Raw genomic sequence first — 24,854 nt, 5'->3', positions numbered from 1 at the left:
AGATACTGTGGTTTGTCATAATCAAAATTAGGATCGAACCTAAAAAGTCAACAAGCTTTAGGGTAAATATCTTTGAAGCATTATGTGCATATATCATTTATATTATGTGTATGATACATACAAAAATAGTTGGTCCATCCAACATGTTTTTAAAAAAATCGATACACGATGTAATATATTTTTCAGTAGGCCATTAAAAATTACTAAACCATCCAATGATTTTTGCTTAAACTATACTAGATGGAGTAGTGATTTTTGCTTTAAATACAGGGGATGAACAAATGATTTTTGAGATACATCAATTTGGAGAAAAGAAGTTCAATATAAATTATTTTAAAATAATTTTTATAAAAAATATTAAAATTGGAAGAAACTCGGCGCTAAAATCTGTCCCTCCGACCCACTTTTTAAACAAATAATAAATAAAAAAGGCCTCTGCCAACGGCTAGCCCTTTCAATTTGAAAGTCGATGCGAGATCGAAGCTTGTAAAACTTTCAAACCACAACCCTCGCACATCAGCGCATGTTCGCTCCTTCACTCCCTCTCTCTGTTCCTAGGGTTTCGCTCGCATTCTTGAAGATTTCTGCAGACGATCACTGCTACTGAGTTCAGTACCTTCCGGGTTCTTTTCGAAAACTCTTACGATTTCTAGGGTTTAGGGTTTCCAAGATTGATGATGGATCTTCCTCAAGAAATTGATGATTACATCAAAGAATCGATTGAGTACGCCCTGGGCCTCCCTGTTTCTGAGCACACATTGAAGTTAAAGCTTCATGCCTCCGAAGAGGCGCAAAAACGCCTTCGTGATCAGTGTTTGCTTTTGCTCTCAAAAATGAAGGAGAAAGACGAAGCAATTGACAGAGCTAGGGTTTGTTTCTTGCAGCCTTTTAGGGTTTCTTATTGATTATTATGTTATCTGGCCAGTTCTTAAAGCACGCGTGTTTGTGTATGTCTGTGGGTTCTAAAATATTTTTGGTTGGAGTTTAGGCTGAATCTAGCATCAATGCGCAAGCTTTGAAGAAGTTTGTTGATGAAAATCAGAAACTGGCTGCGGAGTGCACCAATCTTTTGAGTCAGTGTTCAAAGTGGGAGAAGGAGTGCTCACTTTATGATCGTGATCGAGAAGCATTGATGGATTTTGGGAATGAGGCTGATGAGCGTGCAAAGGAGGCAGAGATTCGTGTTCAGGAGTTGGAGGAGGAAGTCAGAAGGTTATCAGAAGAAGTGCAGTTCTACAAGCATGAAAATGAGGTGCACAAGGTACTTTATTGTTTCCTCTTCTTTCTTATGCTAATTGTTTGGAAACTTCTAACAAACAAGATAAATTTTTGGAGCAATTGATGGATATTATGAGTTGAGAATTGTGCAATTCATTTAGAAGTATAAGATTAAGAGAATATTAAAGGTTTATGTGATAAAACCTGCCATCCCTCCACCGTCCCCCAACTAGAAAAATGAATTAGGAATACACTACGAAAAAAATGTTGATTTGTGTGGAGACAAGGCTAGTCATTACACTTTTGCTTCCTTGGAAGGCATTATTGGGGTGCCTCTAGTTTTGTATGATTAAAATTTGCTATAAAACCTCACTTGACACCCTATTGGCATATTTTGCAGTTATGGGATTAGCAAGTATGTTATGTTTTGCAAAATAATGCATTGAAAATCCCAAAATAACACTTTGTTGTTGTGATACTAGTAATGGTCATAGGGCAATGATAAGTTGATAACTTTTGGTTGTAGTGATAACATTTGGGATTAATAAGTATGTTTTAATTTGCAAAATATTGCATAAATATTCCATGGTAATTTAAAAGTTGAATTAAGCCAAAAAGTATTGAAATGCTTTTGTGAATTGTGGGTAAAAATTGTATAGTTTTGATACATATTAGAAGGCTTAACAAAACCCAGCAGGGTGCTTTTTATTATTACTATTTTAAGAAATGTTTTTTTTTTTATTTTTAAAATCATTGGAATGTGTTGGAAATCATCACATTTAATGTTTAATTAGTGCATTTAATGCTGTAATATTTCCTAAAATAATATTTTGAATAGTGCCTTTGGGGCACTGTTACTACATGGAATATTGTAGTGGTTTGCCATATTGCTATATAAATTTGGTCAAGATGCTTGTAGACGCTAAAAATCATACCCAGATCTCTGCATCCACATATTGTGGCGATCACCTAAAGTCAAGAGAAAAATAAAGAGCTTGGAACACCTCTGATGGTCTCCATGGCCTTTTTCAATACTCAAGTTAGTACTAAGCTAGAGTATATATAGGTAATGTGATTATAGTCATCTTATATATAATCTTAGAGTGTGTTCTATTCCCTAGGTCCCTTTATAGCCTTCCTTTAAAGGTTTAAATATGCCAAATTGATGCAGAGTGACACTTCATTTTCATAATGTCCTACATTGATTGTAGCGCTCCCCCCCCCCCCCACCCTAAAAAAAAAGATTGTTATTAAACGTTTATGGTTTTTAAGGATGCCCTTCAGGATTCTCAAACTCATAGGACAAGTTGTTGAGTTTGCCTTCATTAGGCCCTCAGTCCCGAGCCTTGAATGGAACTTGTGGGTTTGAGAGTATATCTAGAATGTTCTCACATGCACAATTGATTTGGGCATTGTTTTTAAGCTTAAGATTAGAGCCTTGTTGATGTGAACCTCAATCGACACGCGTTGAGACCCAACAAACAATATTGGAATACTTGCCCAAGAAAGCTAAAATTCAGATTTTGATAGAAAACCCTGACCCAAAGTTTATAAGTGAAACGCAAACCGAAGGTATAAAGTAACAACCTCGACCCAATAATTATAATTGAATCACGAACCAAAGGTATAAAATTTGAACACCACAAGGAAGAATCCTTGATAAGTTCACCAGTTCTTTGAAGAACAAGTAGAGGAAAAATGAAAATTCTCTATGGAGAAAACTTTATTGAGTTCAACTTCTGTAGAATGTAGTTACAAGTCTATTTATAAACCCCTCCATTTAAATTCAAATTCAAATTCAAATTTAAATTCAAATAACATAACCTTAAACGCCTATAACTAATAAACATAAAATAGGCTCACACGCCTATACTTATTGAAATAAAAAGTCTACAGTAAACACTAGGCTATGCCGCCCCCCTCTGTAGCTTGTATCACATGGATTAAAGCCGGTTGTTCTTCTTTCAAGTCCATCTTGAATGTTGGGGTCTTGCTTGATAAATTTGCATATTCGGCCCAAGTGGATTGCACCAATCCTTGCATTGCTTCTTTGATTTTCTTAACTCTTGACCTTGCGATTGACCCATCGGGAACTTGCAATGGATCCTTTAATGGTGCTTGTCGATTCTCATCATTCCCCTCTCTTCAAAAGGATTCAACGTCGAATCCTTGTAGTATTTAAACCAATACCGACGGCAAGAAAATATTATAGAAAAAACGAATCTAAGGAAGATGACAAAAATTAGAATTTTTTTTTTTTAGAGAACTGAAACTACAAAAGTCACGATTCAAGAAAAAAAAAATAATTTTGATAAGTATGGTGAATGATAGTATCTGTTGCTTCAGTATCACCTTTTTTGTTTTTTCTCTTTTCTTTTTGCTTTCTTTCTTTTCTGACGTCTTTTTAATTTTTCTTCTTTTCTTTTCTTTGCTGATGTCTCTTTTTTCTTTAGAATAAGGAATAATGAACACAAATGGAACAAGATAAGATGATAACAAGAAATAAAAGATAAAAGGATAGTAAACATGATTTTAGAACCTAAGCTCTGATACCAAATGATGTGAACCTCAATCAACTTGCGTTGAGACCCAACAAACAATATTGGAATACTTGCCCAAGAAAGCTAAAATTCAGATTTTGATAGAAAACCCCAACCCAATGTTTATAAATGAAATGCGAACTGAAGGTATAAAGTAACAAACCTTGACCCAATGATTATAATTTTTGACTTTGGTGCAATCCCAAGAGGGGAGTGAATTGGAGATTTAAAAATTTCTTCCTTGGTCAACCAATCTAGCAACGATATTACTATGCAACCTAGGGACAGTCTAAGTACATATGATGCTGCAAATATGATATATATTAATCAATTTCAGTATATGCAACACAATTCCAGTATCTCTCAATCACATTCAATAACGTGTCAATCAGATATGCATAATATTCAGTAAGGAAACTAAATCAAGCACAACGCAGAATATAATGTAGGAAAAGTAAAAGTGACACCAAATATGTTATCGGGGTTCGGCCAATACTGCCTACGTCCCCGCCTTGGCTCACATGCACAAGGATTTCACTAAGGTTCACTTCACGGGTAGAGCAGCACCGATTACAACACCTTATCAGGATGGTGCACCTAGTTTTCCTAACTGGGTCAAAGCCAATCCGGGACTTTTCACAGGGCAAGTCTCCCTCTTCAGGCACATGCCTGGAATACAATCAATTAGCTCAAATTTGACGTACAAATAAAGTGCTTCTAAACAAGCAGATATGTACCACAATATAGTCTAGATAAATATGCACTTACAGATGATAGAATTTATGCTCAGTGCAAATGAAGTGTGCTAACACTCAATCTAATGTAAATATACAATCAAGTCCTAGAGTGTATTTTCAAACAATCTTTGAAACAAAGTATCAATATTAATCAATCACAACAAGTTTCAAAGAATTCCAACAAGAGAATTCAAAATATCTCAAAAATGATTTTCTCAAAATATTTGCTCAAGAGATATTTGAAAAATTAGTAAGCTTGTGAAAAAGATTTTACACAATCGAAAACAAACAAGCTTGATGAGTCTTGCAACAATGATGCAAAGACTCACTAGTTGCAAAGGTTTTCCCACACATAGATTTATTAGTTAAACCAGGGGAAAAACCTTGACTAAAACTCTCAATAAAAACAATCAATCAATCTAGAACAAGGAGAGTTTTTAAGCAAATGGAATCACTCAAGAAAACTCTTAAGAACCTTGATTTATCAAAGGAATGACAAACGAAGAGTGTATGGGTTTTGGATTTGATAAATGTGCACTCAAAAAATTAGAGAATTTTTAGGCTAATCCAGATGCTAATCTTATGTTAATTGTGCAAATGAACCCATATATATATAGACAAGGCCAAAATTATAACTGTTGGGGACACTCAGGGAATTATTAAAATTGTTTAAAATGTGTTTAAGAAATTAACCCTGTTTAACCCTAATTAACCGTGGTAAAAATTTTGGCCAACCCCGAGAGTTTCGGTCAACCGAGCCATAGGTTCGATTGCCCGAACAGACACATCAGAAGAAGTCAATTTTGAAGTTTGGGTGCCTGATCAAGGGTTCGGTCTGCTAACCAAGGCGATTTTCCAATTTGTCTGAGGTTCAGTCGCCTAAAATAAAGTTCAGCCTACCGAACTGCCAAGTTCGGTCGCCCGAGGTGAAAATGAACTACAAGTTCGGGCGTCCGAGGAAGTTGGAAAAAGTAAGGGTATGAGTTCGGTCGACTGTGGACACTCAAGTCATTTGAGTTAGGTCGCCCGAAGTCAGGTCAACTATTTGACCAGTCAAGAGTTTGGTAGACAGAGGCAATTTGACTTGCCCGGTTCGGTCGCACGAAGTCCTTATGATTTTAAGCCTAAGGTCCATGCTTTAATATAAATTTACCCCTGATGATATGTGAGCTTAGAGGGGTTCTGTGCACTAAGTGTGTAGGAACCTAAAGGTTAATCTAAGGCAACCTGAGCATATAGTCCTATCATGCATGATGCAGTTATTATAGACCATAATACGTTACAGTCCAAAATGAAGAATATACAAATTACAAATACAAATTAAGCACAATATTCTTCAATCTTCCTTGGGGGTCACCATACGCCATCATGATATAGAAATCTTTTCAATTTCATGCGTAAAGTGAACCTGCATGCAAGCTCAGGGCAAACATTAGTACCAAGATATTTGTCATTATCAAAACAGGATATGACCAATTATGTCAACAATAATTGAATCACAAACCGAAGGTATGAAATTTGAACGCCACCAGGAAGAATCCTTGATAAGTTCACAAGTTCTTTGAAGAACAAGTAGGGGAAAATTGAAAATTCTCTATGGAGAAAACTTTATTTGTTGAGTTCAACTTCTGTAGAATGTAGCTACAAGTCTATTTATAAACCCCTTCATTTAAATTCAAATTTATATTCAAATTCAAATTCAATTTAAATTCAAATAACGTAACCTTAAACGCCTATAACTAATAAACATAAAATAGGCCAATACGCCTATTCTTATTGAAATAAAAAGTATACACTAAAGACTAGGTTATGCCGCCCCCCTCTGTAGCTTGTATCACATGGATTAAAGCCGGTTCTTCTTCTTTCAAGTCCATTTTGAATGTTGGGGTCTTGTTTGATAAATTTGCATACTCGGCCCAAGTGGATTGCACCAATCCTTGCATTGCTTCTTTGATCTTCTTAGCTTTTGACCTTGTGATTGGCCCATCTGGAACTTGCAATGGATCCTTTAATAGTGCTTGTCGATTCTCATCACTTGTTGCGAGCAAGAACTTGAGCCTTTCATCCGAGCTGAACTTGATTTTTGCATTTGAGCCAAATCTTGGTTCTTGCATATGAGCTGGAGCTTGGTTTTTATACCCAAGTAGAGTTCGGTTCTTAAAATCCAAGTTGAAGCTTGGTTTTAATACCCAAGCAAAACTTGGCTTAAGCATTCAGCTTGATGCATAATTGGTTGGCTAGAAGCTTGCCACCATCTTGACCACTTGCGATTGTTGGATATTTTTTCATAGATGTTTGTTGGTTTAGGGAACAACTGAGTTGCCCTCACTTCCTTTTCTTTTTCTCTAGGTACAAGGATTGTCAAGTGAAACAAACGTCCCCTACAAATAATGAGCTTGGGAGACCCCTAGTAGCCTTTGGGGGCATTTTTCGACCCTCCTCTTAGTATTGAGATAGAGTATATAGGTAATGTGATTGTAGTCATCTTATATATAATATTAGAGTGTATCCCATTGTATGCCCCCTAGGTCCCTTTTATAGGCTTCGTCCAAGCAATTAATAAATATTGCAAATTGTTCAATTTAGAAGAGTGAGTTGGAAATTTTGTGTTTTTATGCTTATACTAAAGTTCACTGGTCCTTAAATTGATAGCTGGAAAGGCTTGATGTGTATTATTATTCCATAACTTAATAGCTTAAGCTTTTGGCTTTAGAGGTGAGTGAACTTGTAATCATAGCCATGATTGCTAATAATAAGTTTCAATTTAATTCTCATTGTTTGCATTTATTTTTTATTTGTTTGTCTCTTCAACACTTCAAGTGTGACTGGCCCACATGTGTAGGGGAGTGTTGCCACTGGATATGCAATTATATGCAACCTAATAGCTTAAGCTTTTAAACCTATTGTTGACTTAATAAAGGTCATCTTGAATAACACATAAATCTAAGTTGAGAATGTCTAAAATTTTAAAAGGATCAATTTATGCTTATGATGATGAGTGTTAAGGCATGATATACATTGCTGGCCCACAAACTAATAGCTTAAGTTTCTAGATAAAGTTGCTGTTTAACATGTCATTAGAGCTATGGTTGCTAGGAGATCACGATTTCTAGTCTTATTGTTTGCATTTATTGATTAGATGTTAAAAATTATCTTATCCTTGGTGTTATTTATTATTTGTTTATCTCTCCATGTCAATCGGGCTATATGAATGGGGAATGTTAAGGCATTATATATACATTGTTGGCTCACAATCTAATAGCTTAAGCTTTTACATAAAATGGTATAATGAGATCACATGGGAACTAGTAGTGTTGTGTAACTTGTGTTGTAGTGACACAATACTATTTGAAGCGTTCATGTTTGATACTGTTAAAGCTTGATATACATTGTTGGCTCACAACCTAATAGCTTTGTCTAACATAGTATCAAAGCTGGTTGCCAAGAGGTCTTGGGTTCTAGTCTCACCTCCAGCGTTTAAATAAGAAATTATTGTATTCCTTGTAATGAGTGTTATCTATCATGTGTTTGTCTCTCATGTGTTGTTGGACTGCACTTGCAGGGGAATGTTAAACTTTGATATACATTGTTGACCCACAACCTAATAGCTTAAGCTTTTAGGTAAGTGGTTGTCTAACAAATACCATGTTTTTATACTGAATTGATATATTGATACCACATATCATTATATCATATAATATTTAGGGAAGGAAACTACAAAAAAGGATGACTATACATGGATAACATGAAGATTACTATGTCCAATATACAACAAGTCTCTAGCAAATCCTTTTTTATCTCATTATGGAGATACCTGGGCTGCAAATTTGGTTGATACAATTGTTTCTTGTATGTGGTATTTGGTATTCTTTACCAACACACATGGATGCCACCTTAGTTGATGTTATTTTATTTTTATTTTTGATAGAAAGATCCATTAAAGAGAGAGGAGAAAACAGAGGGGAGGACATGGATGTTATTCTCTTAAAACACTAAAGGAAGGATGGATCACCTCCAAAAAATAGAAACAAAAATTGCATCAGAAAAGATGCCCAATTGCAGTGCAAACACCCAGTGACATACCCCCTAAAACTGAAAGAAGTTGCTCAAAACAGATTCTAGATTTAGATTCTGTCTTGGTTGCTAGTAAAGAGTGGAGGATTCACGGAGGAGGGAAGGGAAGAGAGTCTTGCTTATATTAGATGTTGAAAAAACCTATGCGATATGACAAGAAGCTGCTATTTGGATGGATCATTTCAACCCAATTAGGAGGCCTATGTCAAAGAATAGGGTGAATGGTTGATTGGGTCCGAAACCCAATGTGCTTAGTTGGTTAATTGTTTTAAGTATGTGTGTGTAGTTTGCTTGTTTTGGGATTATTTATGTTGGGGGCTTTCTTGTTGTAATTGTGTATTCTAGGGGTATGTGTGCAATTTCATGTGTTTAGAGGCTTTCTTATAAATTGTGTGTGAAAGCCATGATGTTGGTAGTTGTTGATGAATTTGAATTGGAATTAAATGTGAATTTTCCCCTTGGTATCTCTCCTCTCCTCCTTTCCCCTTCCTTCCTCTCTTCTAGTTTCTTCATTGCTGCATAACCTTGATGCTGCCCTTGCATCATTTAGTATCAGAGCCCAAATTCGATCCCCATTCTTCTATTTCAGTCCAACCATTTTCCCTTCACTCTTCTCCTCTTCTCTTCTTCTTCCTCCTTTCTTCTTCTTTCTTTTCTCTGTTCAGATCTCCTGTTCTGTGCCTAATCCCTTGCTGCCCAATAGCGTTATGCCTACTTTCTTCTTCTTTGTTTCTCTTTTCCTCTTCTTCTATTTCTTTCCCCATAATTCCCTTAGGTCTCTCAATTCTCTTTCCTTTCTTGTTTGCTGATCTGAACTCTCTTTTACATTCTTGTTCTCTGTTCTTTCTCTTCCTTCCTTCTCCCTTCTTCTCTGTTCTCCGCTTCATTCTACGCTTCTCCCCCTCTCCTATCTCTTTCTGATTCAAACTTCTGGTTTTCTAGTCTGAAACTTCAGTATTAAGAAAAAACCGCCAAAAAGCAGTTTCTGAACTTTTCAGAAAATTCTATTCGTGTCCCATTTTTCGAAACCCTAATTTCAAGCTTAGACTCTAGAATACCACCAACATCACCAAAAGTAGAACCCCCTGAAACCCTTCCCCGCCAATTTTCATCACCGTCTGACCACTGGAGGACACCCCATGCGCTGGTCAAAACATCTTCAGTCGTTGGCTCTTTGAAAGCTCTATCCTCCTGTGCTTTTCTCATCGCACCGCCAACACCGTCGTACTTCCCATTCCTTGATCTCCTTTTACCCCGAAAATCATTGTCAGAAAGTTGTTGCTGGCAACTCAAGCAAGTGCAATTCTGTCAGACTCCTCTCCTGCTGCCAGAATTGCGAGATATTGGTTCCATCTATGAGAAATTGGTGTTTTCTCCTTCTTTTTTCTTTTGCAGCATGATATTTTGGTTCCCAACTTGATATTGTGCAAGTATGCGCGGCATTTTGCGACTGTCAGCATAAAAAATCAGGTTTTATTGTTGCATTTGTGAGTTCTGCTACTGAATTTGTTTCATTTCTGCAGGATACTCTAAGATTAAAGGTGACTTGAAGATTGTACTTAAATAATTGGTAGTGAAGTTTGTGATTTGCTTCATATAATTGCATCATGGTGATCAATGTTGACTTGTCAGCAAAGGTGGAGTTGTTATGGTAGGGTACAAAACATGGAAAATGCTTTGGAAACTATTACTGGTGCTTTGAATAGGCTAACAACTGAAGTTGCAGCCTTAGGTAAAAGGCCTATGGAATATCCAAATAAGATGGTGGAATAGCTGCTGTTCCTCATGCTTTTGAGTTTTGTGAAGGTTGAAATAATCATTTGAGTAAGGGAATTAAACTAGAAGTCTTAGATTTTAATGATGATGGTTCTCCTGATGAATTTGATGATTGGTTCTATTCTTTGGAATACTATTTCTGATGGTGTGACACGAATGATGCTAGAAAGTTGTACTTTGCTGAAATAGAAGGGAACTGCTCGAATTTGGTGGATTAAACAAAGGGAGATCTTTAGAAAAAGAGATTTGGTGAGATTACAACATGGGATGAGATGAAGTGAGCCATGCAAGAGCAATTTGTGCCTCCCAATTATCAGCCGCGTATTCATCTCTAGCTCTTTGATTTGAAGCAAGATGAAAAGACAATGATGTACACTAGTAGATTCTATCATTTGGCTATTTGTGCTGATATAGAATGGAAAGAGGACGTTATGATAGCTTTGTACATAAAAGGGTTGAAGCTAGCTATTGCCTCCAAACTTGTTGCATGTCGTCTCATTATAGTTGGGGATGCATGGTTGCCACTTAGATTGAGGACATGCAATGCAATCCTCCTAGAGCTACATCAATCCTTCGGTTTGAGAAGAGTACTAGTGGAGCTGTACAAGAGAAGACAGTTGAGCAATTGGGTGAAGATGTTTAGACTAATACCTCTTGGAAGACTCCTGAGCATGTTGGAAAAACTTCTAAGAGCCAACCATCACTTAAATGCTTTAAATGTCAAGGTTTTGGACATTGAGCTGCACAATGTCTTAACGAATTCATGGCTGTTGAAGAAAAAGAAGAAGATGATACTCAAGTAGTTGAAGCTGAAACAAAAATTCAAGTAAGTTAGATGATGATGGAAATTTTAAAATTTTTAAAAACTGTTTAGTGCTTCGGCATATGCTCTCTTCCCACAAGGTCAAAGAGACAGAGGATTGGAGGCGGACCAACATCTTTCAAACTCAAGTGATATGCCAAAAGCAGCTTTGTACTTTGGTTATTGATCCTGGTAGTTGCACAAAGATAGTTTCTAAGCTATGAAGAAGTTAAATTTGGAAGTTGAGCCTCATCCCCGAACCATACAAAATTGCTTGGGTGAATAATACCAACTTGAAGGTCCATGATCACTGCTTACTTACCTTCAAGATTGGTTCCATTATGGAGACAGTGCAATGTGGTGTCTTTCCTAAAAATTTGTCATATCCTTTTGTGCCAACCATGGTTATTTGATAGGAAGGTGAAGCATGATGGACATGGGAATTTTTATTCCCTCTTCATTCATAACAAGAAGTATAAGTTGATGCCATCATGTATGCTTCCACTCACCAAGTTGAAGCATACTGCCGGTTCCTTTCTTATGAAATGAGATGACTCTATTCATGGTGATGGAGTCCTTGGTACTTTCGCCAACTCAAAGGAGTCAAGACGAGAAGTGACTATTTGGATGGATCATTTCGACCCAATCAGGAGGCTTATGTCAAAGAATATGGTGAATGGTTTATTGGGACCGAAACCCAAGTGTGCTTAGTTAGTTAGTTGTTTAAGTATGTTTGTGTAGTTTACTTTTATTAGGATTATTTATGTTGGGGGCTTGTTTGTAGTAATTGTGTATTTTAGGGGTATGCTTGTAATGCAATGTTGTTTTAGGGGTATGTGTGTAAGAGTTTTTCATGTGTGTAGAGGCTTTCTTATAGATAATGTGTGAAAGCCATGATGTTGGCAATTGTTGATGAATTTGAATTGGAATTGAACGTGAATTTTCCCCTTGGTATCTCCTCTCTCATCCTTTCCCCTTCCTTCCTTGTAGAACTTTCCTCTGCATCACTACGACATGGTAAGTTGAAGTTTCTTGGATCAAGTGTTGATTAATAAGGGTTTTGCATGGGTTTGGAGGAAGTGGATGAAAGGGTGCTTATCCTTGGTGACTATGTCAATATTGCAAATGACCAATAAAGGGAGTGTTCAAGGTTTCACAGGGTTTGAGGCAAGGGGATCCCCTCTCCCTTTTCTCTTTACACTTGTTGTGGACGTGTTGAGTAATTTGATTAACCATGCTCAGGGTCTTAATGTTATTTGGGGCCTTAAGGTAGGCAAGGAGGAGGTCATAGTGTGATTGGTGTTCCACCTTGAATTTGTTGATGACACTCCTCTTTCTTGAAGTTAGTGTAGCGAAATCTTGTAAGATCCTTACCTTATTGAAAATATTTCATAATATTTCAAGTCTTGAGATTAGCATGCCTAAAAATGGAGTGGTGGGTATCAATTTAGGCATGTATGAGCTAAAGCCTAGAAGGCTTATCTTGTTTAGCTAGTTGCACCATTTTGGATTAGACTCAAAATTTATTTGGGTCTCTCTCTTCGATGCAACCTTGATTCCTCCTTGTTTTGGGATTCAAACCATCCATTGTTGGAGAGAGTGGATGGTAGGTTGTGGGTTTGAAAGAAATCCTACTTATCATTAGGAGGATGCATTCTTGTTAGTGTTGCTCTTTTTACATTCCGATTTATTATTTCTCTTTTAAAATTTCAGTTTTGGGTGGTGGAGACATTGGAGAGGATAGTGAGGGATTTCTTATGGTCAAGAGTTGGAGAGGGTAAGAATGTTTGGTTAACCGAAGGGGACCTAAGTTTTGAAGGGGATTTGGGCTCAGGAATGTGGTGTCCAAGAACATCTTTAGTGGAAAATGTCTTTGGTGGTTCCCTTTGGAGGTTGACTCCCTTTGGCACATGTTAATTAGAAGTAAGTATAGTTTGCAATGGAATGGGTGGGATAATGGACTAATAGTGGAAGCGCAATGCTTCTCACGCTTGTCTTTGGAAATTCATTTCTTAAATAGCCCACTTATTCTACCTTCTTATTTGTTTCTGAGTTGGAAACAACAATTTCTCTCAGTTGTGGGAACATATTTAGGTCGTAGAGGTTTTGTCGGAGTCTTTGGTTCCTCGCCTCTTTAGATTCTCCGATTTACATAATTCCCTAGTTATTGCTATCTACTCTTTTAAGGGGGCTATCTCTTGTGATTTTCATTTCTTTAGAATCTTAATGAGAGAGATTGTTGATCTAACCATTTTATCGAGAGTGCTCGATCCTTTTCTCCCAAGTGAGAGATGAGTCAAGGATTTGGATTGGGGATACCTCTCACTCTTTTTCCACCAAATCTTTTATCTTTTAGATCATGAAATCCTCGAGTCCTTGTTCTTTTTCCTTGAACAATTTCATCTCAAAGGCAAAGGTTCCTCTAAAGTTAGAGCTTTTATGTGGATTTCAGCCCTATATAGGCTAAATAGCAATGATTTGTTGTAGTTGAGGAGATCTTGTAAGGCTATTAGTTCGGGGATTTGCCTCATGTGTTTTGAGTCAAATGAAACCACTGATCACTTGTTTCTCCATTGTCAGGTAGCTGAGTAGCTTTGGGTCCTTTTGTTTTTAGTTCATTATGAGTTTGTGGGGCTTCCTCAGACTACTGATACTTTCTTGCGAGTGCAATCGTGGTCTTAAAGTTCCATGGAATTATGGAAATTTTCATCGAAATTTCTACTTTCCACCATTGTCAAAATTGATACGACAATTAGTTTCCACCATGCAAATTTTTTGTTGAAATTTCTATAATCATTCACAACTTATCAAAATCTCAAAATTTGAGTGAAAATTGGCAAAATTTTAGCCATAAAATAAAATTTCCTCAAAATTAAAATTTGAGATTCAAAACCTAGGAAGAGATTTCTCTTTCAATTGACCTTGTTTCTTTATTGAAACTAAAGATTCTTTAAGAAGGATATGAATGATAGTTTTTAGTAGAAATTGTATGGAAAATTGAAGCTAGATATTAGCTACAACATTTTATCTGGTTATTTATATCTAAATTATCAGTATTTGTATAATGAATAATATTTAACTATTTATGAATTTCATTTACTTTAACCAAATATGATTAATATGATTACAATATTACAATTATTGCACCTCGTACACCACATACATGCCCTTGATGTATTCTATTTAATATTTATAATGTTTTAGTTCTAAATCTTGCATTATTATGTTTGTTGACAATTTTTAAAATTTTTTTCAAAAGCAAATCGAAATTGACATCAATATTGAAATTTCCATATTTCTCTAAATTTCAGTCAAAATCAATTTTTAAGACATTGAGTGCGATAAAAAGGTTTTGGCAAGAGCAAGAAAGGGCTAGCCTTAAGGAGATGCACTGTCTTCTTCACCCTCTTTTGGCCTTTATGGATTAAAAGGAACACTGGGATTTTTAATGGCAAAAAAATGCTGCCTAGTTTTCTTTAGGATAGAGTTGTTTTGCTTACGTCCTTTTGGGCTCACTCTTTTAGTATCTTTGGGGAATGTTATTTCTTTTAGGAGGATTCTCCTCTCTTTGTAAATTCTTCTCTCTTCTATTCATGAATTTCTTTTTTCTATAAAGGAAAGGTGCTAGAAACACAACCCTAGCCCAAAGTAGAAGATAAGAGAATTTATCCCAAAAGTCCTTTCATTACTCTCTATCCACAGCACCCAAATAATATTAGAATACCCAAGCAAGAAGATCTCCACAAAATCCTCCACTTCTTGCCTGTTCTATGCCATAAAACTCTATCCTTTTACCACCTTTCTAATTGGGTACTTCCACATCTCATGAAAAAATATAAAAAAAAGTACAACAAACAGCCTAGCAATCTCATAATGAAAAAGGAGGTGTGAAGTATTATCTTGTGAGGACTTGCAATTAATGGACATGTGTGGTCTACAACCCTTGTAAGTTCTTCTCATATGCAACATACTATTATTAATCTTATTAGCAATCAAAGTATTTAGTGTTAGAAGGAATCTTTGCATGCCAAATAGTTTTGTCTAGAAAGCAAAAAAAGAGGACTCTTTTGAAAAATGCATAAAAAAATTAGAAAGAAAAATGTTAGGAACTATCCCTTGTCCAAATTCTTGCATGCTCTCAATTGAGAGGAGCATGAACCTTCAAGGGATTAGCTAATTTCTCTACTTCCCTAGCATTCAGGCTCCTAGGAAAATGAAAATCTCAAGAAATAGAATGGCCATATGAAGAAGAAATAAGGAATAGGTGTATTATGACGATAGGATGCCTATGAAACTAAGGAAAAGAAACAGCCAAGTTATCATACCTAATATTAACTGCTTCTTATAATTATTTTTAAATACCAATGTTAAATCACCACTTTACCTAAAATTTTAGGTTGTTAGGTGGTGGGCCAACTATGTATATATCAAGCCATTTAACACTCCTGGAGGATCGCTTGCAGAAAGTTCTGGGTGATCATTTGTTTTTGAAGATTTGTAAATTACAGATTTTGTTTTAAATTAGTAAATCTAGGTATTTTATAAGTTCAGTCAATTTATGATTATTTTGTGTATTTTGAGTGCTTTGGGATTATTTTGTAGTTATTTTTTTTAGCTGTATTATTGGATGCATAAATAGTGTCTTGTATATTGTATTGGACGCTTACAATATTTTAATAAGAATTCCACTCTGTTCATTCCCTCTTTCCCTCATACAGGTTCTCCCTCTCCTCTCCTTCCCCTTCTCCCTTCTCTGTTCTCTCCATTGCTGATTCTCTGCTTCTTTATCCTTTCTCTTTCTCTTTGGTCTATTTCTATTTTCTGCTCTTTATTTTTTGTTCTTGTTCTATTTCCTACACTACTGTTTTGCCTTGGCCTTTCTTTTTTTCTCCATTAATCTATCTTCTTCTTCTCTTAATTCTCTTTCTATTCCTCTCGCCTACTTCTCTTACTTCTCTCAATTTTTGTTTCTATACCTGTCGTACATCAATTTGGTATTGGAGCAAACCATGATAACCATGCACTGGGGCCTGTTCATCACCTGCAACTTTTCTGTAAGTCATACTTGTACCCCTCAAATTCGAACTCAAATTTCCAGCCATCATCTCATCGCACCTCCCTCAGCATTAAAAACAGAACATTCTGAAAGGCCCATATCCGAAGTTTCATAGTCTTCTGACCACTGGGGAGGCCCCACTCATCGACTGAAGTTTTTCCGGCCGACTCCCATCAAAATTTCACTTTTTCCACACTTACTTCCATACACCACTACCACCTAGTGATTCACTATCCCTTGATCTACTAAAACCACTGCTAGAGGAGCCTCATTGGCACCACCAGCCCCCCATGTGCCGGCAATGCGCACGTGAGGCAGAATCATAACTTTTTGCAGCCTTCCGGATTCATGAAAAATATTCCTTCCAGCTACGAAATTTTTTTCCCTAGATTTTGAAGCTGAATTTAGGAAATTTAAGTGCTAGAGTATGTTACATGTATTTGGAGGATAAATTCAAGTTGCCGCAACCATTGTGCAAGTTCCAGAACTTGAAATTTTGATGTTCAGTGTGATATTTCAATTTCAGCCATGATATTTTGCTAATATGCATGATATTTTGATCCGAATTGCTAGAAGTTGGATTTTCAGTGTACCATCATCATTCTCCTGGAGAGTTAATTGTCACTGCAGTGTCAAGGATTAGACTCTATTGCTGCATTTTCATGCTGGCATCAGATTCAAGCATATGATTATGAATTTGGGAAGCAGCAATACATGGGCTTCTGTGCCTTGTCCTCGGGATATTCCTTGTTTCAGTGGTAATTTTTTCAAAAGGGAATTCATAGATTGGCTGCTTTGTCTTGATCTTTGTTTTGACTGCAATGGGATGCTGGAGAACAGAAGGACAAAATTTGCACCTTGTAAGCCTGTGGGCTATGTGGCCGAACTTTCTTTTGGTTTAGAATTAAAAGTTCGTTAATGTTAGAGTTTATTTATATCTTTTAGTATTATCATTGTGTTAGTATGTTAAGCAATGAGAGTTAGTAAGGGTATTATTGTCATTAGAATGTATTTAATTTGTATTATAACTAGAGGGAGAGACCTATCTTCAAGTTAGGTCATTCATTTTAATCAAAATATCAACATGGTGTCAGAGCATGATCCAACCTAAACCCTATCATATTCAGCTGTCACCGGAAAAACACATTCCTTTCACTGCCCTTCTTAGATCCACCTCCATCCTTCATTATTTCACAAAACCAACTCTATAGCCAAAAACAGAACCCTCCGAAGCCTACCCCCACAAAACCCCATCGCAGGAAACAGCCTCACGCGCCCCCATGCGCCAGCCAACTGCCAGCAGTGCTGACCCCACTCGCCGGCATGAGAGAGTTTTGCGGCCATTTTTTTCTTTTTTCTTTTTCCTCTGCCATGTTTTGATTCCCTCTCTAGACAATGTTATCAAGCTGTTGGACATGTTTTTGTCCAAAGATCCAACCTTTTTTGACCATGCACTCATGGTAATCCATTAGTTTTTGTCCGGTGCTTGTAAAGGCTTCTTTTTCGGTTTCTTGGAGCAGTGGCAGTATTTGCAAGTTAAGATTGTGAGGCTGTGGCAGTGCTATCTCAGTTGGTAAGTAGTTCACCTCATCCGTGGTTGTGTTGGTGCTTCACATAGTTTGTGATTGTCCTGATTAGTTTTTATTGTTCTTCTTGTTTGACATTGGTGTGCCTGCAACTTTGTGAGTGTTGAGATGGAGTCTATGAATCCTAAAAATATGTTTCCTTCATTGCTGCCACAGATAACAACTCAAAAATTGGATGGAAAGAATTATGTCTAATGATCTAAAGCTGTTCGGATTTTTAGACCAAAAAGTGCGACTTTTATGCCTTAGCAGACCTAGTAATATGAAAATATTCAAAAAAAGAAGAAGAAGATAACTTAGGGCTTGACAAGCGTCACCCCCCCTCTTGACGACTGAAGGACTTGTGCAGAGCTTTTCCTTCTTCCAAGATGTCATCTCTGTCCGACAACTCTCTTTAGCCTCTCATCTCTCTAAACCCTTTCTGACCTCTCGTCTCTTTTCGACGAACCCCTACAGATTCTTATGATCTCGTCTCTCTTTGGTGACCTCCTTTAGTGTGCCTTTCTCACCAATTGTCACTCTCTGCTTCAAGGTCTCTTCTCCGATTGAGGTCTCTTCTCCAACTGATTTGACTCTCTCTCTCTCTCTTTCTCTCTCCTTTTCCTGTCTTGTTCGTCTCAGGAAACTTTGACTTTCTTCTCTTCTTTTTGTTGTGTTTATTTAAGAGTTTAAATTTGAAAGCATGAAAATGGTTCCATTTTGTGATGTTATAGCTCATGCTTATCTTTTAACATGCATTATTTGAATTTGTTAGCTAAAATTGGCCTATATGATACTTAAGAATTATGTTTTTATGCTTTCCCCCATTATTCTAAAATTTTTCTCATTTTTATACTATATATAAATTTATTTTATTTATTAATTATTTTAAAAAATACAGTCCCAAAAGGCTTACGCCTCAACACCTTGAGGCTTATGCCTCACTGCGCGGAGGGTAAAGCGCCTTGTCTTATGCCTTCGCCTTTTAAACATTGCTTGGAAGAGTAAGAAACAAATTGTGGTGGCCAGGTCCAATGCTGAATTAGAATATAGAGCTATGACTCACACTAAATGTGAACTTGTTTGGTTGAAGAACACGTTGGAAGAATTGGGTTTTTCGCATTCTCAATCTATGAAGTTGATGTGCGATAATCATGCTGCTCTTTATATTGCTTCCAACCCGATCTTTCATGAGTAGATGAAGCTCATTGAAGTTGATTGACATTTTGTTCGGGAGAAACTTGTGTAGAAGCTCATTACTATCGCTTATGTGAAGTCTGATATGCAGCTTGCTGATTTGTTTACTAAAGCTTTGGGGGATGCTTGTGTTAAATTTATTTGTAACAAGCTATGAGCATATGACATTTGTGCTCCAGCTTGAGGGGGAGTGTTAGAGGTTCTTTATGTTTTTTAGTATTATTATTAAGTGTGTTAGTATGTTAATTAGTGAGAGTTAGTAAGGTATTATTGTCATTAGAATATATTTTAATTTGTAATAAATAGAGGGAGAGACCTATCTTCAAGTTAGGTCATTCATTTTAATCAAAATCTCAATAGTTAATATCAAAATTTTACCTTGATTGCTATAATGAGCTCATCTTCCTTCTCAACAGAAGAAAGAGTTCTTATTTTGGACTACATGAGCTCCCAATCTCAAAACAGTCTATCAATGATGAAAAGAAGTTGTATGGATTACACATATGGCATAGAAAAGTGGAAATCGCAAAGTGAACCTGAATTCATAATTCATGAAACAGCTTATCAAGGATGAAATAGAAATTGTTGTTGCTATTAACTACACATATAATAAAAATGAGGAAATTGCAAGTGACATTGAATTCATGTTTGCCATGGATTATCAACATGAAAATGAAAGCTCCTATGATAGTGTAGATGATAGACCACATGATACCATCCTTCAAGGGCAAGAAAATGTTATAGAGCAAGATGTTCAAATTGTAGAAGAGTCCAAGGAGAAGGAAGTAAAATTAAAAGTTAAAATTGGTAGATCAATTCAATACGAAAGCTTTTCAGAGGATGAAATTGTTGAATATTGTCACATATAGGCCCTGAGCCTTGAATCATCTTCCAAAGTGTGATAATTCTCCATTTATTGACTTTATTGGAGTTAGGAGCCTTGAGAGGAAACTTGCAATAATTTATTGTTGATAGTTGTATGCCAGTTGAAAATGGACAGCGGCAAAGTTACAAGTTGAATGTCTTATGGATGCATATTCCCACTCTTGTTGTGCGATTGCTAAACTTGAGGTCAAGTTTCCTCTAACAAGGGAGTTTGATGGAGGATTCTAGGTGATCATATTTTGTTTAAAGACTTAGAAATTAGAGATTTTCTTTTAAATTAGTAAATTTAAGACGAAGTTTAGTTAATTTAGGGTTATTTTGTGTATTTTAACTATTTTGGGGTTATTTTGTAATTTTTTGGTTTAGATGTATTGTTGGGTGTATAAATAGTGTTGTATATTGTATTGGACAGTTACCAGATTTGAATTAGAACTCCATACTGTTTCTCCCTCTCTCTTTCTCATATGTAGGTTCTCCCTCTCATCTCCTTCTTCCTCCCTTCTATTCTCTGTTATGTCCGTCTCCAACTCTCTGCTTCTTTCTCCTTCTTTCGCTTTCACTCTGTTCTATTTCTATTCTCTGCTCTCTAATTTATGCTGTTTCTATTTCCCATTCTTTGCCTACTTTCTGTTCTACCTACTGCAGCCTCCCTTTTTCTTCTTCACTATTCTTTCTTCTTCTTCTTTTAACTCTCTCTCTCTTTGTTTCTATACCTGTCCTACATCACTCCCCTTTACATTTGACCCCATAATCGGCAAACAAATGAACTTGAACAGGTGCATGAACACAAAAGGAGTAAAGTGAACTGTATCATCTATAATTGAGGAGAACACTAATAATAAGACTTGAACTGATGACCTACTTCATACATATTGTTGACCCATGAACTAAAATTTTAAGCTTTTAGGTGAAGTGGTGATCTAACAAGCCATTACAGCTTTGGTTCCAGCCTTCCAAGAGGTCCATCTTGGGTTCAAGTCTTGTCATTTGTGTTTTCCTGCATTGTATTTGAATATTACACTCTATATAGTTTGTGTTCGTGCAAATGTTCAATTTGTCCATTTGTTTCTTCATACGTGAGACATGATCATGCTAAGGATGAGTTGAGGGGGATTGTTGAATATCTTGCATACATTGTTGGCCTAACACCTCTCATATTAAGAGTTTAGATCAAGTAGTGATCTAACATGGTAATCAAAGCCATGGCTAGCTAGCTTTAAAATGAAATGCAAGAAAAATGTTAGCAACTGTTCCCTATCCAAATTCATATCTACTCTCAAATGGAGTGAAAGGAGCAAAAACTTCCAATAGATGAGCTAATTTCTCTCCTTATGATGGAGATTTCTTGAAAATCTCAAGAAATAGAACACTCTACGAAGAATAAGATGGGCATTATAAGGATATGGAACCTATGAAACTGAGGGAAAGAAATAGAGAAAGCATCATGCCAAATAATGATGTATTATTATTTTCAAATACTAATGTTGAATCACAACTTTACCTAAAAGTTATGTTGTATGGTGGTGGGCCAACTATGTATATTAAGCTATTCAACCCTCCCCCTCACATGCGACCCTGTCTTGTACATGAAGAAGCAAACGGATTAATGGGTGCATGAACACAAATAGAATATGTGCACCATAAAAGATATAATGGGCGAACATACTGATAACATCACTTTAACCCAAGACCTCATTCAGATATGTTATTGGCTCATGATGGGACAGCTTAAGATTTTAGGAAAAACAGCATCCTAACAGCATATTAGAGCATTTTGGTTCCAGGACCGTCTCGGGTTCAAGCCATGTTATTTGTGTTTTCCCACTTTATTCTGTTTGTGTTTGTGTAGATGTTTAATTCATCCATTTGCTTCTTCTTCACATGCTAGATATGGTTGCATGTTAGGGGGGTGTTGAATAGCTTGATATACATTGTTGGCCTACTAGCTCTCAAGCTTTTAGGTCAACTGATGATTTAACCTGGTATCAAAGCCATGGTTACCTAAGTTCATTTCTTGTTACTTGCATTTATTGTGTGGTTGTTAGCAGTCATCTTATTCTCCTAATGGTGTTATTGATAATTTGTTTGTCCCCTTATGTACAGTTGGGCTGCATGTTTGGGGAAGTAATATAGGACTTTATTGGCCCACAACCAAATAGCTTCTTAAGCTTTTTAGGTAACAGAGGAAATCTAGCAAATAAATTGTTTGATAGTTTCACTAATCTGTCTTACACCACGTGGTAAAATGATAACCTGCAACCTGTAAGGGTTTGACTCAATCTAGATGAATCTGTAGTGTAGCCACCTAGTAGTAACTAATGCTTAACTAAATTAACTTGATTATTCAATTAACAAGTGAAGGTAAGATTCAGTTTCAACGACACTGTACTAATGATATTGTCTATATTTAAGATGTGTGAACTTTTTTATTAAAAATGGGCTTCTTGTTATTTATTTTCAACCCTTTCCATTATTTTAAGTCCTCTTTTCTTTTGACAATGAAATGTAATCTGGAAAATTATTTCATTTATATATTATATCAAGGGAAATCTGTAGAACTTATAATTTGCAAACTCTCTATGAAGTGTGATTCATCTGCAGAGGGTACATCTATAGAACAACCACTACTTGAGTCAGTGATAACCTCATTAGTTAGTCAGGATGAATTTGCGCCAAATGCACATGCTTTTTTGGAGGCAAATTGTGGGCTGGAATCATGCCAAAGATTGCTGAAAACGTGGAATTGGTGAGGTCACCATTCTTTTCTTTCTGCTATTTGGATAAATTTAAACTATAAAGATCAAATGTTTTGCTCAATTATTATTTACTGCAACAAATATTCATCTTCAGAAAAATCTTCCCTTAAGTCGTATCAAAAGTTTGTGCAAAGTTTTTCTTGAACTCTTTCTTTAACTGTGGCAGTTTGAGGCCATCAACTCAAAAAGTTATATCGCTGGCAGCTGAAATAACTACTTTGCGGAAAGAAAAGGAACATATAAGGGTCAACCTTCACAGAGCTGAAGAGGAGGTGAGAAAAATAGTAGATCCTGTTTACTGTCAATCCTTATGTCAATTTGGTATTAATCTAACGTCATTTTGATGTGCTTAGGTGAAATTATTGTTCGAGGAAAACAGCGTACTGGATGAGGAGAATAAAAGGCTCCTGAGGCAATACCACAAAGAAAGGAACCTTCTTGGTTCTTCTGGAAAACATAACAGTGCTTCAGCCAAGGTAAGAAAAATAAAAAATGAAGACAACGAGAAGAATTAGCATGATTTCTGTGTATGCAACCAAGCATGCATTGGAATAAATTGCTTGTTGGGCACCCTAACTGTGGCTATTTACGTGATCTAATAATGTTAGTTACTTGATTGTCTTGCAGAGCAACAAGCGAAAATCCAGTCCCAAGATGAGTAGCCCAATTGAGAGGAAGATTGAGTTCAGTGATCTGGATTCACCAAGACATGCTTTGTCACCCTTGCAATATAACTCTCCCGACTCGAGAATGCAAAAGAAACACTAAAGAGAAAAAAAAAAAAAAGAAAAAAAAAAGAAAGAAAAAACATGGATCTCTTTAGCTCTCCATTTCTTCTTGGTGATTCTTGTATTCAGGATGGTGTTACCAACAGACCATACTGTTTAAATTTTCTTGGAACCAGATAGTTTGTTGTCTGTAAAAAGCTAGGCTTTTTGAAAGCCTTTTGAAGAATGAACTTTTTTCTATTGTTTTTCATTGACCCCCTCCCCCTTTTCTTATCATCTTCCAAGGATAGTCTAGAATACAATTACTGGGATTCAAACGTACTCCATTAATGCTTTGGTATGAAAGATCAGAGCATTCAATGAAAATACCTATGGAGAGGTCTAAGTGACTGCAGAATTTAGTGAGAGCTTACTGGAGGGTCCTATTTTCTGAATGCTGACAATAAGATCTATTTTGGTGTAATTTCACATTTCACCTTTTAAGATACCGTTTGGAACTACTTAAAGAATAAGTAATTTTTTAGAAAAATATTTTTTTGAAAAGTAATTGTATAAAAATAGTTTGCTTACTTATTATAAGTACCTTTTCAGATAAGTATTTTTTAAAAATTATTCTTGTTAAAAATATTTATTTTCTTAAAAAAAGTGCAGTTTAGAAAAAAAAAATTTTGAAATAAGAATTTATTGATACAAACATTATTAAAAAGTTAATTTTATGAAAGAATATAAATATAATTAATTTACTTAATCCAAACTATGTAATTAGTTGCAAAGTGTAACACATGAACTTTAAAAATGATGATTTCAAATGCAAAATGATGAGCAAACAATTACAACTAACATAAACAGAATTAGCAGAGTGCGATTAGTGAGTTGAAGCCGATGATAATTTTTAATTAGTTAGAGCAAATTTTAAAATAATCAAAATATTTATATTATATTTTTGATTTAGAATTATGGATACTTTTTTAAATATATGAAGAATTTTTTATTTAAAGATTTAGAATTATAGGTACATTTTAAAATGTGACTCCATGTTGATTTGAATTTAGATTATAATAAATTTGAATAAAATGTAATATAAATTGAATTAAAAATTGTGTAAATTTTCAAATTTAAATTTATGATTCGAACTCTTAAACATTGACAAATTTTCTATAGAATTGTAATTGGATTGCCTCCGGGGGGAAAAAATATCTATTGGTCTGCCTTATCCAACCCGCAGCCGGACTCCTAAACTCTGAAATCTGGCAAGACTCTTTTCGCTGTTCGAAATCGTGAGAGGGGACACTGAGAAGCGCAGGGAAAGAACGGTACCCTGCTGGGGATGGCACTACTTCGTTTACTCTATCTTCCGTCGGCTACCTCCGTCTCCGCCAAGCAGCAATCTACTGCTACTCTCTCTTCCAAGAAACCCTAAACAATAAAATAAAAAAGTTACCTAATGAATGAATAAAATTATTAATTTCATACATCATTAACATGTTGTTTTCCTTAATTTTTAATTATATTAGTATAAA

General features: G+C 35.9%; 1 protein-coding gene across 1 annotated transcript; it reads left to right on the top strand.

The window, feature by feature from the left end:
* Positions 1-409: 409 nt before the first annotated feature.
* LOC131161766 (uncharacterized) lies at positions 410-23,570 on the top strand. Its single transcript, XM_058117724.1, has 6 exons — positions 410-869; positions 989-1,261; positions 22,436-22,596; positions 22,773-22,878; positions 22,960-23,082; positions 23,234-23,570. The coding sequence occupies exons 1-6, from the start codon at positions 675-677 to the stop codon at positions 23,372-23,374; spliced, it is 999 nt and encodes a 332-aa protein (XP_057973707.1). The 5' UTR covers positions 410-674; the 3' UTR covers positions 23,375-23,570.
* The last annotated feature ends 1,284 nt before the right edge of the window (positions 23,571-24,854 follow it).

This window comes from Malania oleifera, chromosome 8 (assembly GCF_029873635.1).
Source record: "Malania oleifera isolate guangnan ecotype guangnan chromosome 8, ASM2987363v1, whole genome shotgun sequence".
Taxonomy (NCBI): Eukaryota; Viridiplantae; Streptophyta; class Magnoliopsida; order Santalales; family Ximeniaceae; genus Malania; species Malania oleifera.
The sequence above is the reverse complement of the archived record's forward strand: the minus strand, read 5'-3'. Positions and strand labels throughout refer to the sequence as shown.

Coding starts and splice junctions, on each gene's coding strand:
- LOC131161766 (XM_058117724.1), top strand. CDS start 675: ATGATGGATCTTCCTCAAGAAATTGATGATTACATCAAAGAATCGATT. Junction 1,262..22,435: donor ATGAAAATGAGGTGCACAAG/GTACTTTATTGT, acceptor CTCTCTATGAAG/TGTGATTCATCTGCAGAGGG. Junction 22,597..22,772: donor TTGCTGAAAACGTGGAATTG/GTGAGGTCACCA, acceptor TAACTGTGGCAG/TTTGAGGCCATCAACTCAAA.